This window comes from Salvelinus namaycush, chromosome 23 (assembly GCF_016432855.1).
Source record: "Salvelinus namaycush isolate Seneca chromosome 23, SaNama_1.0, whole genome shotgun sequence".
Classification (NCBI taxonomy): Eukaryota; Metazoa; Chordata; class Actinopteri; order Salmoniformes; family Salmonidae; genus Salvelinus; species Salvelinus namaycush.
Window position 1 is genome coordinate 6,309,007 of NC_052329.1, and position 16,764 is coordinate 6,325,770.

At 42.5% G+C, this 16,764-nt stretch overlaps 1 protein-coding gene across 1 annotated transcript in view; it reads right to left on the bottom strand.

Moving 5' to 3' along the window:
- LOC120018043 (SR-related and CTD-associated factor 4-like) overlaps nucleotides 1-15,994 on the bottom strand; it is a 44,942-nt gene extending 28,948 nt beyond the window's left edge. Inside the window, exons 1-10 of the mRNA XM_038961002.1 lie at nucleotides 15,840-15,994; nucleotides 14,763-14,846; nucleotides 14,575-14,619; nucleotides 14,222-14,383; nucleotides 12,383-12,700; nucleotides 11,829-12,002; nucleotides 5,442-5,770; nucleotides 2,619-2,815; nucleotides 2,416-2,516; nucleotides 2,088-2,201 (exon numbers count right to left, since the gene is read on the bottom strand). Of these exons, the coding sequence (XP_038816930.1) occupies nucleotides 2,088-2,201; nucleotides 2,416-2,516; nucleotides 2,619-2,815; nucleotides 5,442-5,770; nucleotides 11,829-12,002; nucleotides 12,383-12,700; nucleotides 14,222-14,383; nucleotides 14,575-14,619; nucleotides 14,763-14,846; nucleotides 15,840-15,869 (1,554 nt within the window). The 5' untranslated portion in view covers nucleotides 15,870-15,994. The remainder of the gene's footprint in view (nucleotides 1-2,087; nucleotides 2,202-2,415; nucleotides 2,517-2,618; nucleotides 2,816-5,441; nucleotides 5,771-11,828; nucleotides 12,003-12,382; nucleotides 12,701-14,221; nucleotides 14,384-14,574; nucleotides 14,620-14,762; nucleotides 14,847-15,839) is intronic.
- Between the last annotated feature and the right edge of the window lie 770 nt (nucleotides 15,995-16,764).

A 16,764-nucleotide genomic window follows, 5' to 3' on the forward strand; every position in this document is an offset into this window, starting at 1 on the left:
TAAAATCTGATATATTTTGGTAAATTCACCCCCCCCCCCCCCCCCCCCCCAAATTGAGTTTCCAGGTTTTCACTTTTCTAATAGAAAAATAAAACATTGATGTTCTTAGGGTTGACCCCAATTAGTTGACTGATCGATTGTTTGGTCGTTAGGCTATTGGTCGACCGTGATTGTTTTAGTCGAGCAGTAATACACATACATACATACATACATACATACACATTCATACATTTGACGTCGAAAGTTTACATACACCATAGCCAAATACATTTAAACTCAGTTTTTCACAATTCCTGACATTTAATCATAGTAAAAATTCCCTGTCTTAGGTCAGTTAGGATCACCACTTTATTTTAAGAATGTGAAATGTCAGAATAAAAGTAGAGAGAATTATTTATTTCAGTTTATATTTCTTTCAGAAGTTTACATACACTCAATTACTATTTGGTAGCATGGCCTTTAAATTGAGTTTGAGTATATTTTTACAGGGACAGTGCACATTAATCAACGTTTCAGTAAAAGTGCCTGTTTCAGCAAACCGGCTATTTTTCAAAAGCAGTCCCTGGGCAGATTATTAAAAACAATTACAATACAGACAATCAATGAGCAGTGAGCACCCGCAGAGCAACATAGGACAAGCAAGACATGGCATACAGACAGAGCAACATAGGACAAAATCCATAAAAGCATCAAAGTGTTTCCACACCTCACAAGGTACAGACAACAGACAACATGGAAATTGTTTAACCTGCCCCCTCTAACCACCAGGCCACCTGCCTCCTCTAACCACCAGGCCACCTGCCTCCTCTAACCACCAGGCCACCTGCCTCCTCTAACCACCAGGCCACCTGCCTCCTCTAACCACCAGGCCACCTGCCTCCTCTAACCACCAGGCCACCTGCCTCCTCTAACCACCAGGCCACCTGCCTCCTCTAACCACCAGGCCACCTGCCTCCTCTAACCACCAGGCCACCTGCCTCCTCTAACCACCAGGCCACCTGCCTCCTCTAACCACCAGGCCACCTGCCTCCTCTAACCACCAGGCCACCTGCCTCCTCTAACCACCAGGCCACCTGCCTCCTCTAACCACCAGGCCACCTGCCTCCTCTAACCACCAGGCTACCTGCCTCCTCTAACCACCAGGCTACCTGCCTCCTCTAACCACCAGGCTACCTGCCTCCTCTAACCACCAGGCTACCTGCCTCCTCTAACCACCAGGCTACCTGCCTCCTCTAACCACTAGGCTACCTGCCTCCTCTAACCACTAGGCTACCTGCCTCCTCTAACCACTAGGCTACCTGCCTCCTCTAACCACTAGGCTACCTGCCTCCTCTAACCACTAGGCTACCTGCCTCCTCTAACCACTAGGCTACCTGCCTCCTCTAACCACTAGGCTACCTGCCTCCTCTAACCACTAGGCTACCTGCCTCCTCTAACCACTAGGCTACCTGCCTCCTCTAACCACTAGGCTACCTGCCTCCTCAAAATATTAGAATGTAATCCTATATTAGTACTCAAACTGACTGTTTTTCTTAGATGCAACAGAATAGTGTGTTTAGAACTCATGTTTCTGTGTGAAGAGAGAGAGAAGCCTCAGATGTAACGTTGACAGTAGATTTACGACGGCTTGGTGATAAGACAACATTCCATGGTTAGTGTCTGTGTGCCTGTCTGTCGGTGCCAGGGAGACACAATCTACAGTTTATTTAAGGAAATGACCTAGTGTCTACTTTGCATTAGCATTCCTATATAAGCAAGCAGTATATAAACTAGAGACAGATATTTGGCGCCATGTAAATCTTGATGTCTGTTGCATGAGAGCAAAATGTACCTTGGTATAAATTCTCTCATCTGTGATTTGTCATGAACATCCAGGAGGATGAACTTTGCTATAACCGGGCTGTGGCTTATCCCTGCTGGTTGGGTTCTCAACAAATCACCTATGGGTGGGGTCGTTGACAAGCTCCATGTCCGCAGTAATTCAATTAGGTTTGACTGTTTTCAGGAAGTCTAAAAGTCTCTCCTTTGATTAGAATAATTTCACCACATTATAAAAAAGAGTTGGTTTAACATAAATCAACAAGTACCTTGATGGCCTTCTGGTTGACCTTGAAGGATCCTCTGCCGAGTTTGTGTAGAGCTCTGTAGGCATCCTGTCTGTGGACCATCACTATGTAGGCACAGCCCCGAGGAGGGATCATCTGAAGGGGAGAGGGATGGAGAAGGTTGGTTTTAGCTCCTAAATTGTTCCCTTTCAAAACAGCCCAGTGTATTTTTCAGGGTCAATCTCCCGCTATGTCTTATACAGAGCACTCTCCTACTAGACTATTTCTTATGTGTCTCCAGTGAAAAGTAGTGCACTATGAAAAGGGAATAGGTTGCCATTGAGTAGACCAGTGTCAGCTTCATACTTACATTGATGGAGTCTATCTGCCCAAACTCCTCTAGTAAACACATGACGTCCTGCTGAGAAGTCTTCTTGTCTAGCTGGCCCACCCACAGAGTCGTGGTGCAAACTACACAACGAAGGAAACATTCAATATGAGCACTGGTCAAATATAGTAGGGAATAGGGAGCCATTTTGGGACGCAGGTCCTTGTGTATCTGACAATACGTACCACTGAGTGTCTGGCTCTTGATGCTGGGCAGACCTTTTTGTCTACGGTCTTTGTCCTTCTCTCTCTCCTTCCTCTCCTGTGAGCGGGAGCGAGGGGAGTTCCAGCGACTTTCCCTGGAGCGGGACCCAGAGCGCTGTGAAGAGTGTCGGGGCTTCCGGGAGGGAGAACTTGACCTGGACCTCTTTCTCCTGGGAGAACTGGAGAAATACAATCTTATTTCAAATGCTTTTAAAATCACAACACACTAAATCAGGGCTCTCCAACCCTGTTCCTGAAGAGCTACCGTCCTGTAGGTTTTAACTCCAACCCTGTTCCTGAAGAGCTGCCGTCCTGTACGGTTTTCACTTTAACCGTAATCAAGTGCACCTGATTGTAATAATTACCTGGTTGATAAGCTGAATCAGGTTAGTTACAACTGGAGTTGGAGTTAAAACCTACAGGAGGGTCTCTCTCCAGGAACAGGGTTGGAGTTAAAACCTACAGGAGGGTAGCGCTCTGTATATATAAAAGCATATAAATGACTATATAAAAGCAAAAGAGATAGATGACAAAAAAATATAACACGGCGGACTAAAATCCAAGCTAACACAGCAATACGGTGGACTAAAAGCCAAGCTCAAAACGGCGGACTAAAAGCCAAGCTCAAAACGGCGGACTAAAAGCCAAGCTCAAAACGGCGGACTAAAAGCCAAGCTCAAAACGGCAGACTAAAAGCCAAGCTAACACAGCAATACGGTGGACTAAAAGCCAAGCTCAAAACGGCGGACTAAAAGCCAAGCTCAAAACGGCTGACTAAAAGCCAAGCTCAAAACGGCGGACTAAAAGCCAAGCTCAAAACGGCGGACTAAAAGCCAAGCTCAAAACGGCAGACTAAAAGCCAGGCTAACACAGCAATACGGTGGACTAAAAGCCAAGCTAACACAGCAATACGGTGGACTAAAAGCCAAGCTAACACAGCAATACGGGGGACTAAAAGCCAAGCTAACACAGCAATACGGGGGACTCAAAGCCAAGCTAACACAGCAATACGGGGGACTAAAAGCCAAGCTAACACAGCAATACGGGGGACTAAAAGCCAAGCTAACACAGCAATACGGTGGACTAAAAGCCAAGCTAACACAGCAATACGGTGGACTAAAAGCCAAGCTAACACAGCAATACGGGGGACTAAAAGCCAAGCTAACACAGCAATACGGGGGACTAAAAGCCAAGCTAACACAGCAATACGGGGGACTAAAAGCCAAGCTAACACAGCAATACGGGGGACTAAAAGCCAAGCTAACACAGCAATACGGGGGACTAAAAGCCAAGCTAACACAGCAATACGGGGGACTAAAAGCCAAGCTAACACAGCAATACGGTGGACTAAAAGCCAAGCTAAAACAGCAATACGGTGGACTAAAAGCCAAGCTAACACAGCAATACGGTGGACTAAAAGCCAAGCTAACACAGCAATACGGTGGACTAAAAGCCAAGCTAACACAGCAATACGGGGGACTAAAAGCTCAAACAGCAATAGGGCGGACTAAAAGCCAAGCTAACACAGCAATACGGTGGACTAAAAGCCAAGCTAACACAGCAATACGGTGGACTAAAAGCCAAGCTAACACAGCAATACGGGGGACTAAAAGCCAAGCTAACACAGCAATACGGGGGACTAAAAGCCAAGCTAACACAGCAATACGGTGGACTAAAAGCCAAGCTAAAACAGCAATACGGTGGACTAAAAGCCAAGCTAACACAGCAATACGGTGGACTAAAAGCCAAGCTAACACAGCAATACGGTGGACTAAAAGCCAAGCTAACACAGCAATACGGGGGACTAAAAGCTCAAACAGCAATACGGTGGACTAAAAGCCAAGCTAACACAGCAATACGGTGGACTAAAAGCCAAGCTAACACAGCAATACGGTGGACTAAAAGCCAAGCTAACACAGCAATACGGTGGACTAAAAGCCAAGCTAACACAGCAATACGGTGGACTAAAAGCCAAGCTAACACAGCAATACGGTGGACTAAAAGCCAAGCTAACACAGCAATACGGTGGACTAAAAGCCAAGCTCAAACAGCAATACGGGGGACTAAAAGCTAACACAGCAATACGGTGGACTAAAAGCCAAGCTAACACAGCAATACGGTGGACTAAAAGCCAAGCTAACACAGCAATACGGTGGACTAAAAGCCAAGCTCAAACAGCAATAGGGCGGACTAAAAGCCAAGCTAACACAGCAATACGGTGGACTAAAAGCCACGCTAACACAGCAATACGGTGGACTAAAAGCCAAGCTAACACAGCAATACGGGGGACTAAAAGCCAAGCTAACACAGCAATACGGGGGACTAAAAGCCAAGCTAACACAGCAATACGGTGGACTAAAAGCCAAGCTAACACAGCAATACGGTGGACTAAAAGCCAAGCTAACACAGCAATACGGTGGACTAAAAGCCAAGCTAACACAGCAATACGGTGGACTAAAAGCCAAGCTACAAACAGCAATACGGTGGACTAAAAGCCAAGCTCAAACAGCAATACGGTGGACTAAAAGCCAAGCTAACACAGCAATACGGGGGACTAAAAGCTAAAACAGCAATACGGTGGACTAAACGCCAAGCTGACACAGCAATACGGGGGACTAAAAGCTAAAACAGCAATATGGTGGACTAAAAGCCAAGCTAACACAGCAATACGGTGGACTAAAAGCCAAGCTAAAACAGTAATAGGGCGGACTAAAAGCCAAGCTAAAAGGTGGGAACAGACAGGATTCCATTAGAGGTCTCCTAAACATAACCAACTAATATCAACAATAGGGCCCAGCTTCTTACCGAGAGCCAGACCTGGAGCGTGACCTCCTGCCGTGGCCGCGCTGCCTCCCCTCCCTCCTCCCAGACGGATCTTCTCTTTCTCTGGGGTTTCCCTGGTCCTGGTTCTGCTGGTCAGTGTGCTGGCTCTGGCTGGAGCCCTTGTTCGGACCAGGGTATCCTCCACCAGGCGTCTGCTGTCTGCCAGGCTGGCCCTGAAACTGTTGCTCCAGGCCGGGCTGCATCTGACCAGGAAAATGGCCGTCGTACTGGTTCCCCGGAACAAGGGGATTCATCTCCTCTCTCTTTACTTCTTCTGGTTCGTCGTCATAATCAAAACGGTCCAGGAGTTTCTGAAGATCGACAACCATAACAATGAGCAGAGCATAATTTAGCTCCACATCCATAATAATAAGAGCTGCATAATTTAGCTCCACATACATAACAATAAGAGCTGCATAATTTAGCTCCATAACAATAAGAGCTGCATAATTTAGCTCCATAACAATAAGAGCTGCATAATTTAGCTCCATAACAATAAAGAGCTGCATAATTTAGCTCCATAACAATAAGAGCTGCATAATTTAGCTCCATAACAATAAGAACTGCATAATTTAGCTCCATAACAATAAAGAGCTGCATAATTTAGCTCCATAACAATAAAGAGCTGCATAATTTAGCTCCATAACAATAAGAGCTGCATAATTTAGCTCCATAACAATAAGAGCTGCATAATTTAGCTCCATAACAACAAAGAGCTGCATAATTTAGCTCCATAACAATAGAGCTGCATAATTTAGCTCCATAACAATAGAGCTGCATAATTTAGCTCCATAACAATAAAGAGATGCATAATTTAGCTCCACATACATAACAATAAGAGCTGCATAATTTAGCTCCATAACAATAAGAGCTGCATAATTTAGCTCCATAACAATAAGAGCTGCATAATTTAGCTCCATAACAATAAAGAGCTGCATAATTTAGCTCCATAACAATAAAGAGCTGCATAATTTAGCTCCATAACAATAAGAGCTGCATAATTTAGCTCCATAACAATAAAGAGATGCATAATTTAGCTCCACATACATAACAATAAGAGCTGCATAATTTAGCTCCATAACAATAAGAGCTGCATAATTTAGCTCCATAACAATAAGAGCTGCATAATTTAGCTCCATAACAATAAAGAGCTGCATAATTTAGCTCCATAACAATAAAGAGCTGCATAATTTAGCTCCATAACAATAAGAGCTGCATAATTTAGCTCCATAACAATAAGAGCTGCATAATTTAGCTCCATAACAATAAGAGCTGCATAATTTAGCTCCATAACAATAAGAGCTGCATAATTTAGCTCCATAACAATAAGAGCTGCATAATTTAGCTCCATAACAATAAGAGCTGCATAATTTAGCTCCATAACAATAAGAGCTGCATAATTTAGCTCCATAACAATAAGAGCTGCATAATTTAGCTCCATAACAATAAAGAGCTGCATAATTTAGCTCCATAACAATAAAGAGCTGCATAATTTAGCTCCATAACAATAAAGAGCTGCATAATTTAGCTCCATAACAATAAGAGCTGCATAATTTAGCTCCATAACAATAAGAGCTGCATAATTTAGCTCCATAACAATAAGAGCTGCATAATTTAGCTCCATAACAATAGAGCTGCATAATTTAGCTCCATAACAATAAGAGCTGCATAATTTAGCTCCATAACAATAAGAGCTACATAATTTAACTCCATAACAATAAGAGCTGCATAATTTAGCTCCATAACAATAAGAGCTGCATAATTTAGCTCCATAACAATAAAGAGATGCATAATTTAGCTCCACATCCATAACAATAAGACCTGCATAATTTAGCTCCATAACAATAAAGAGATGCATAATTTAGCTCCACATCTATAACAATAAGACCTGCATAATTTAGCTCCATAACAATAAAGAGATGCATAATTTAGCTCCACATCCATAACAATAAGACCTGCATAATTTAGCTCCATAACAATGAAGAGATGCATAATTTAGCTCCACATCCATAACAATAAGACCTGCATAATTTAGCTACACAACAATAAGAGATGCATAATTTAGCTACACATCCATAACAGAGTACAATGATTTCCTTCGACATCCGTAATAATCACACTAGACTTAATATCTGTGACTGACCATCCCTCTCAAGGAGGCTTTAAGAAAACCACGGCACAACGCCTCTCCCCCATGCGACCTATTTGTTGTGTGTATGTACTGACATGTATGTGTAACTGATAGATTCACACAAACACACTACATGTTAATTTTAATAAATGTATGCAAATTGTAATGTCTGGTCAGCCATGGTGCTGGGAACTATAGGGAGGGGGGGGGGGGGGGGTTGGAGCATCTGGAGGCCTCTTCTCCTGATTACACTAGTGACCATATCCTCCACGCATCCCGCACAGGTGTTGCTAACATTTACGACAAATTTCAAATTACAAAGGGGGAAAAAGGTGTGTTTTTGTCTTTTGAGCTTCTAGTCATGAAATATATGCAGCCTACTCAATCACGTTTTATAGCTACTGTTTTACAGGCCTCCTGGGCCGTATACAGCGTTCCTCACTGAGTTCCTATCGGATCTTGCAGTCACGGCAGATAATATTCCCATTTTTGGGGACATCAATGTTCACATGGAAAAGTCCACAGACCCACTCCAAAAGGCTTTCGGAGCCATCATCGACTCAGTGGGTTTAGTCCAACATGTCTCCGGACCTACTCACTGCCACAGTCATACCCTGGATCTAGTTTTGTCCCGTGGAATAAATATTGTGGATCTTAATGTTCTTCTTCATAATCATGGAGTAATAGGACCAACATTTTATTACATTTGCAATCGCAACATATAAATCTGCTCAGACCCCAACCAAGGATCATCAAAAGCCGTTGTATAAATTCTTGGACAACCCAAAAATTCCTAGATGCCCTTCCGTTCTCCCTCCACCTACCCAAGGTCGTCGGAGTACAAAAATCAGTTAACCACCTGAGGATCTAAATTTAACCTTGCGTAAAACCCAAGATGCAGTCGCACCCTTAAAAACAAAAAAAACATTTGTCATCAGAAACTAGCGCCCAGATATACAGAATATACCAGAGTCCTGAAGCAAGCTTCCAGAAAATTGGAACGGAAATGGAGCTCCACCAAACTGGAAGTCTTCCGACAAGCTTGGAAAGACAATACATTGCAGTATCGAAGAGCCCTCACTGCTGCTCGATCATCCTATTTTTCCAAACCTAATTGAGGAGAATAAGAACACTACAGCATTTGTTGATACGGTAACAAAGCTAACCAAAAAGCAGCATTCCCCAAGAGAGGATGGCTTTCACTTCAGCAGTGATGAATTCAGCGACTTCGACGAAAAAAACAACGATGATTAGAAAGAAAATTACAGACTCCTCGATGAGGAGTATTTCTCCAAACCTCAGTTGTCCTGAGTCTACACAGAACTGCCAGGACCTAGGATCAATGGAGACAAGTTTTTTTAAATCCTGTATCTCGACACATTCATGGCCTCTAAACCGTCAAGCTGCATACTGGACCATATTCCAACTACTGAAACAGCTACTTCCTGTACTTGGTCCTACTATGTTGAACATAAAAAACCCTATCCTCCAGATGTGTACCAAACTCAGTAAAGAAGTGGCAGTAATAAAGCCTCTCTTGAAAAAGCCAAACCTTGACCCAGAAAATGTATTAAAAAAACTATAAAATCGGCCTATATTGAATATCCCATTCCTCTCAGTTTTGTGGGAAAAAGGTGTTGTACAGCAACTCGCTGTCTCCCTGAAGACAAATAAAGTATATGAAAAGCTCCAGTCTGGTTTTAGACCCCATCATAGCACCGAGACTGCACTAGTTAAAGTGGTAAATAACCTTTTAATGGCGTCAGACAAAGCCTCTGCATCTGTCCTCCTAGACCTTACTGCTGCCTTTGACACCATCGATCACCACACTCTTTTGGAGAGATTGGAAATCCTAACTGGTCTACACGGACAAGTTCTTGCCTGGATTAGATCTTATCTGTCAGAAAGGTATCAGTTCATCTCTGTGGATGATTTGTCCTCTGACAAATCAATTTTAAGTTTTGGTGTTCCTCAAGGTTCCGTTTTAGGAACACTATTGTTTTCACTATATATTCTACCTTTTGGTGATGTCATTCGGGAAACACAATGTCAACTTTCACTGCTATGCGGACGACACACAGCTGTACATTTCAATGAAATACGGTGAAGCCCCAAAATTGCCCCCCCCTGGAAGCCTGTGTTTCAGACGTAAGGAAGTGAAGGGACACAAATGTTTTACTTTTTAAAAAATCAGACCAAACCGTTAGTTCTAGGTAACAAGAAACAAAGAGATCTGCTGTATGATATGACAATTAATCTTGATGTCGTCAGTCGTCTCAAATAAAACTGAAGGACCTCAGCGTTAATCTGGACCGTGATCTCTCTTTTGACGAACACAGCTAGGACATCATTTTTCCATCTTCATAACAATTGCAAAAATCTGAAACTGTTTTGTCAAAAAATGATGCAAAAAAGCGAATCCATGCTTTTGTCACTTCTAGATTAGACTACTGCAATGCTCTACTCTCCAGCTAAAGCACTAACTTCAGTCAGTGCTAAACATGGCTGCTAGAATCTTGACTAGAACCTAAAAAATGTGATCCTATTACTCCAGTGCTAGCCTCTACACTGGCTTCCTGTTAAGGCTAGGGCTGATCAAGGTTTTACTGCTAACCTACAAAGCATTACGTGGGCTTTGCTTGCTCCTACCTATCTCTCCGATGTGGTTCTGCCGTACATACCTACACGTACAAGACACAGGCTTCCTTATTGTCCCTAGAATTTCTAGGCAAACAGCTGGAGGCAGGGCTTTCTCTATATTTTTATATATTTTTTAATATTTTTATGGAATGGTCTGCCTACCCATGTGAGAGACGCAGACTCCATCTCAACCTTTAAGTCTTTACTGAAGACTCATCTCTTCAGTAGGTCCTATGATTGAGTGTGGTCTGGCCCAGGGCTGCGAAGGTGAACGGCGAGGCACTGGAGGGAAGAACCACCGTTGCTGTCAACGCCTGGCCGGCTCCACTTCCTCCACTGGGATTCTCTGCCTTTGATCCTATTACAGGGGCTGAGTCGCCGGCTTTCTAGTGCTCTGCCATGCCGTCCCTGCATCACTTGAATGGGTGGAATCACTGACATGATCTCCTGTCTGGTCTTGCGCGGGCTTGTGCGGTGGAGGAGATCTTTGTGGGCTATACTCAGCCTTGTCTCAGGGTAGTAAGTTGGTGGTCTGTTGATATCCCTCTAGTGGTGTGGGGGCTGTGCTTTAGCAAAATGGGTGGGGTTATATCCTGCCTGGTTGGCCCTGTCCGGGGGTATCGTCGGACGTGGCTATAGTGTCCCCGACCCCCCCCCCCCCCCCCAGTCTCCAGTAACTATACTGCCAGGGGGCCTGGGTCAGTCTGTTATATCTGGTGTAATTCGCCTGTCTTATCTGGTGTCCTGTGTGAATTTAAGTATGCTCCCTCTATTTCTCTCTCTCTCCCCCCTCCAGTAGGACCTAAGCAGTAGGACCATGCCTCAGGACTACCTGGCTGTACTCAGTCCACCTGGCTGTACTCAGTCCACCTGGCTGTACTCAGTCCACCTGGCTGTACTCAGTCCACCTGGCTGTACTCAGTCCACCTGGCTGTACTCAGTCCACCTGGCTGTACTCAGTCCACCTGCTCCTGTTTCACCTGTTCTGCTTGCTAATATGGAACCCTGACATGTTCACCAGACCTGCTGTTTTCAACTCTCTCTCTAGCGCACCTGCTGTCTCGACCTCTGAATGCTAGGCTATGAAAAGTCAACTGACATTTACTTGTGTCGTACTGACATGTGGCACCCTCTACAACCACTGTGCTTATTATTTACCCGCGCTGGTCATCTATGAACGTTTGAACATCCTGAAGAATGATCGGGCCTTAATGGCCATGTACTGTTATAATCTCCACCCGGCACAGAGAGAGGGCTGGCCACCTTTCTCAGACTGGTTCCTCTCTAGGTTTCTTCCTAGGTTCCTGCCTTTATAAGGAGTTTGTCCTAGCCACCATGTTTCTACATCTTCCTTGCTTGCTGTTTGGGATTTTAGGCGGGGTTTCTGTATAGCACTTTGTGACATCTGCTAATGTAAAAAGGGCTTGAAATAAATTTGATATGTGACAAACATTTTTATTTATGTGTTGGATCCCAGTAAGACTAGCTGTCGCTAATTACGATCCTAATAAATCAGAAATCAAAAGCTGTCCTGTTTGATTAGGCCTCTTAAATTGTCTGTTGGTCAAAAATATGCCTAAAGTACAAAAATGCATTACCTTAGCTAGTGAGTTCTTCTGCTCCGTAGGATGTGTGTGGTGTGTGTTCAACAGTGGATGGTGTGTATTATGCTGGCCTTGGACCATCTGTGGGTGGTTCTGTTCAGCCATGGTGTTGGGAACCATAGGTGGAGTCTGTTGCCCTGGCTGGAACCTCTGGAGGATCTTCTGAAGCTGGACAGACAGGAAGGAATACAGCAGAATTACACTTAATCCACCCAATCAGTTACTACCTTGGTGACAAGCAAGATACTATGCATTTATCCTTTATTGGGCTGGTATAGAACTTTATTTTCAGAAGAATTTACTAGTTTACAGTAAACAGCCAAATGGATTGGTCAAGAAAGAGCAATGGTGAATTTCTGTCACAGTCATGTTGTTCTGGGGTATATGAGCTAGTAGTGTGTAATAGTGTAACTATAACAAAATACTTAGAATGAGTATAACTGGAATAGAACCACTGACAATGGCAATTTAACTTCACAGAAGTAGGGTGCACTCATAATGGCTGACCTGGTATTGTGATGCATACTTTCATTCTATATAGCTCTCACCTCGTGTCCCTGTCCAGACTGGAAAAGCTGTGCCACAGCAGCCAGGGCCTCAGGGTTCTGGAGCTGTGGGGGGAGCAAGGGCAGGGCTGCTGCTATGGAGGCACTGGAGACTTGGGGCAGGGCTGCTGCTATGGAAGAACTGGAGACTGGGGACTGGACTGATGCTATAGAGGCACTGGGCACCTGGGGCTGGGGGTCCTCCTCGGGGGAGGGAGCAGGGACTAAGGAGCCAGCAGCCATGTCCAACAGGGGCTGGACGATGTCCATCTCAAATACAGCGTTCTTCTGCCACAGGTTGAGAACACGGATGATTTTACTCTGCAGGGAGAGAGGGAAAGGGAGACAGAAAGGGGAGGAATAAGAATCCGTAATGAGAGAGGTTTACAGTTATGTTGTTTTAGTTGGCCCTTAAGAATATCAGAAAGAGTAAGGTTTCAACTCTTAATTTTTGTATCAGCTCAATACAGCCACACCCGACCCAATACAGCCACACCCGACCCAACTACTGATTAAGTCAATACAAATCATCCACTATTTAACCGTTGATTAATTTAATACAATCATCCACTACTTAACCACTGATTAAATGTAATACAATCATCCACTACTTAACCACTGATTAAATGTAATACAATCATCCACTACTTAACCACTGATTAAATGTAATACAATCATCCACTACTTAACCCCTGATTAAATGTAATAGAATCATCCACTACTTAACCACTGATTAAATGTAATACAATCATCCACTACTTAACCCCTGATTAAATTTAATACAATCATCCACTACTTAACCCCTGATTAAATTTAATACAATCATCCAATACTTAACCCCTGATTAATTAAATACAATCATCCACTACTTAACCGCTGCTTAAATTTAATACAATCATCCACTACTTAACCCCTGATTAAATGTAATACAATCATCCACTACTTAACCCCTGATTAAATGTAATACAATCATCCACTACTTAACCCCTGATTAAATTTAATACAATCATCCAATACTTAACCCCTGATTAATTAAATACAATCATCCACTACTTAACCGCTGCTTAAATTTAATACAATCATCCACTACTTAACCCCTGATTAAATTTAATACAATCATCCAATACTTAACCCCTGATTAATTAAATACAATCATCCACTACTTAACCGCTGCTTAAATTTAATACAATCATCCACTACTTAACCCCTGATTAAATGTAATACAATCATCCACTACTTAACCCCTGATTAAATGTAATAGAATCATCCACTACTTAACCCCTGATTAAATGTAATACAATCATCCACTACTTAACCCCTGATTAAATGTAATACAATCATCCACTACTTAACCCCTGATTAAATTTAATACAATCATCCAATACTTAACCCCTGATTAATTAAATACAATCATCCACTACTTAACCGCTGCTTAAATTTAATACAATCATCCACTATTTAACCGCTGATTAATTTAATACAATCATCCACTACTTAACCCCTGATTAATTAAATACAATCATCCACTACTTAACCGCTGCTTAAATTTAATACAATCATCCACGATTTAACCGCTGATTAATTTAATACAATCATCCACGATTTAACCGCTGATTAATTTTATACAAACATCAATGATTTAACCGCTGATTAATTTTATACAAACATCAATGATTTGACCGTTGATAAAATTTATACAAACATCAATGATTTAACCGCTGATTAATTTTATACAAACATCAATGATTTGACCGTTGATTAAATTTATACAAAAATCAATGATTTAACCGCTGATTAGTGTGTTATCGCTGCATCCCTGAAACAGCTACAGTAATAACCCACCTTGTCATCGTGTGGACAGAGGTAGAGGTTCTGGAAGGTCTGAGTGAAGTTCTTTTGGAACCTGGGTCCATAGACGTCCTTGTCCACTCCAAACTGGTGTCGGGACTGTCGGACAATGGAATCCACCACGTATAGGCCAGGAACTTTCAGTTCTGGCTTACACTGGAGTACCAAGTAACAGATGTTATCATCACTGGTCTTTCCACATTATCACTGGTCTACAAAATTACATTAAGGGTAAAAAAAAAAAAAAGTTTGTTTTTGTTATATGCTTTTGAAAGCTACTGGCATTGTCTGAAAGCAAAGTGACCCCCTATTGATAATAGTTCCTTGGTTGTGTTTCCATGACTTACCTTCTTGATGAACTTCTCTACAATCTGGACGACATGCTTGTATAGCTGAGGGGGACAAGAAGTGGAAACAGGATCAAATGTTTCATGGTGTGAATCTAAACACGGTCACATTTTGTCATTAAAATAAATTACATATTTCATTTCCCAATGAGAAACACACACGTTTCTCTAATGTTGGCCGAACTTACCTTGATAGCCTTTATTGCTGATTTAGTGACTGACATCATCTTTGCTCGTGATATTGGAGGCTTCATGTCAATCATGGAGAATAACTGGACAAGGAGGAAAACGAAGAGTACCTTTAGCTAGCACCTAAACGAGGTCATCTAATCCAGACTCCACATAAATCCCAAATGCACATTTGTTTTTATAAGCAGTAAAACCAGAATTGAGGGATTGAGGGTAGACAGGTCGTGTTCACGGGGGGAAACACTGATGCCTCTACACTGAACACATGGTGCAAATACAGAATAACATATACAACGTGAAGAAAGGAAAAACTGCATATTTCGGATTAGGCTAAAAAAAAATTAACGGCTAACGTTAGTCACCTGCAAGAGGAAGACAGCTATCTAACAAGAATGACGCTTGCTAACGTTACCCCGTAACACTAGTTATATTCACGTAACGATGTATTTTTCAGGAAGACATAACCAACTTTTTACATAGAAACAACTGGGCAACTAACATTATCAAACTTTTAGTGACATAACCATGTGCTTCTGCATTTCCTACAACAAAACCAACTCAGGTTAGTTAGTTAGCTAAATTAGCCACCATTGGCGTATTTGTCAATAACAAGCCGACCCTATCAGCACAACAAAACAGCAAATTGCCCGTGCAATAGCGTTCACACTATCAGCAGTTTATGGCATGAGTTAAACATTAATCGCAGACCAGTTGAGCAAGAAAACTCTTGAGGTTGATGCTCCATCTTCTTAGGTCAACAAGAAGGGCAAAGTTCGCCATCATCTTGCATGATAGCTTTTAGATTGTTATCGTTAGCTGCGTAACGTTAGTCATTTTTGAGTTGGAGATTGGAAGGTCGAAAAGTGGGTAGCTTAGCTAGCTAACGTTTGATTTGCTATTACATTTAATAAACACATTGTCCTTCTGTTGGTCTACATCATTTTAGTAACATGACACACAGTTGGCTAAATTATGACATATTTGGACAATACATCGACAGTTCAACTAGCTAACATTAGCTAGATTAGCTAGCAGAATAGCTGCGTAGCTAGCTAACCGACAGCTTCATGTTTTACCTCCAAGTTGAAAGCGTTGACGGAATCCATAATTATATGTTGATATGCCGAAAAAATTACCGTTTTAAATTAATAATACGCGTTCATTTAGCTGACTATGTTTATGTAGTCGCAAACATTCGCTTGCATTGCTAACCCATCTATCCGCTTTGCGATAATAGGTGTGGCCAAAACGTTTCCGAGGGAAACACGTCTCGGGAACACAGAACCAAATTCTCGCGAGACAGACTAGAAGAGGCCAGGACTGGATTGCTGCAACAACACGCCACAGGGGTGAGCAGTGGGGTCAGGTTGCTATTCAAGTGTTTCTCACAAGTTGAGGATGGCGATATGATGATAAATCAATGATGCTAATCATAAAGATCGATGTGGATTTCAAGGGTAGCTGACAACACAAGAAAGCTGTAAAAAGAAAATAAGAAAATTAAGTGATACTTCACAAACCCAAGATAAACCACCCCATAGAAATCAAATCACATGAGCCGAATACAACAGGTGTGGTAGACCTTACAGTGAAAAGCTTACTTACAAGCCGTTAACCAACTATGCCGTTTTAAGAAAAATAAGTGTTAAGTAAAAGATAGATGAGTAAAAAATAAAAGAACCAAATAATTTAACAGCAGCAGTAAAATAACAATAGCAAGGCTATACAGGTGGTACCAGTACAGAGTCAATGTGCGGGGGCACCGGTTAGTCGAGGTAATTGAGGTCATATGTACATGTAGGTAGAGTTAAAGTGACTATGCATAGGTAATAAACAGAGAGTAGCAGCAGCGCAAAAATTTGCATCCTGTAGCACAAACTCCAAAAAGGTTCTGGGACACTGTAAAGTCCATGGAGAATAAGAGCACCTCCTCCCAGCTGCCCACTGCACTGAGGCTAGGAAACACTGTCACCACCGATAAATCCACGATAATCGAGAATT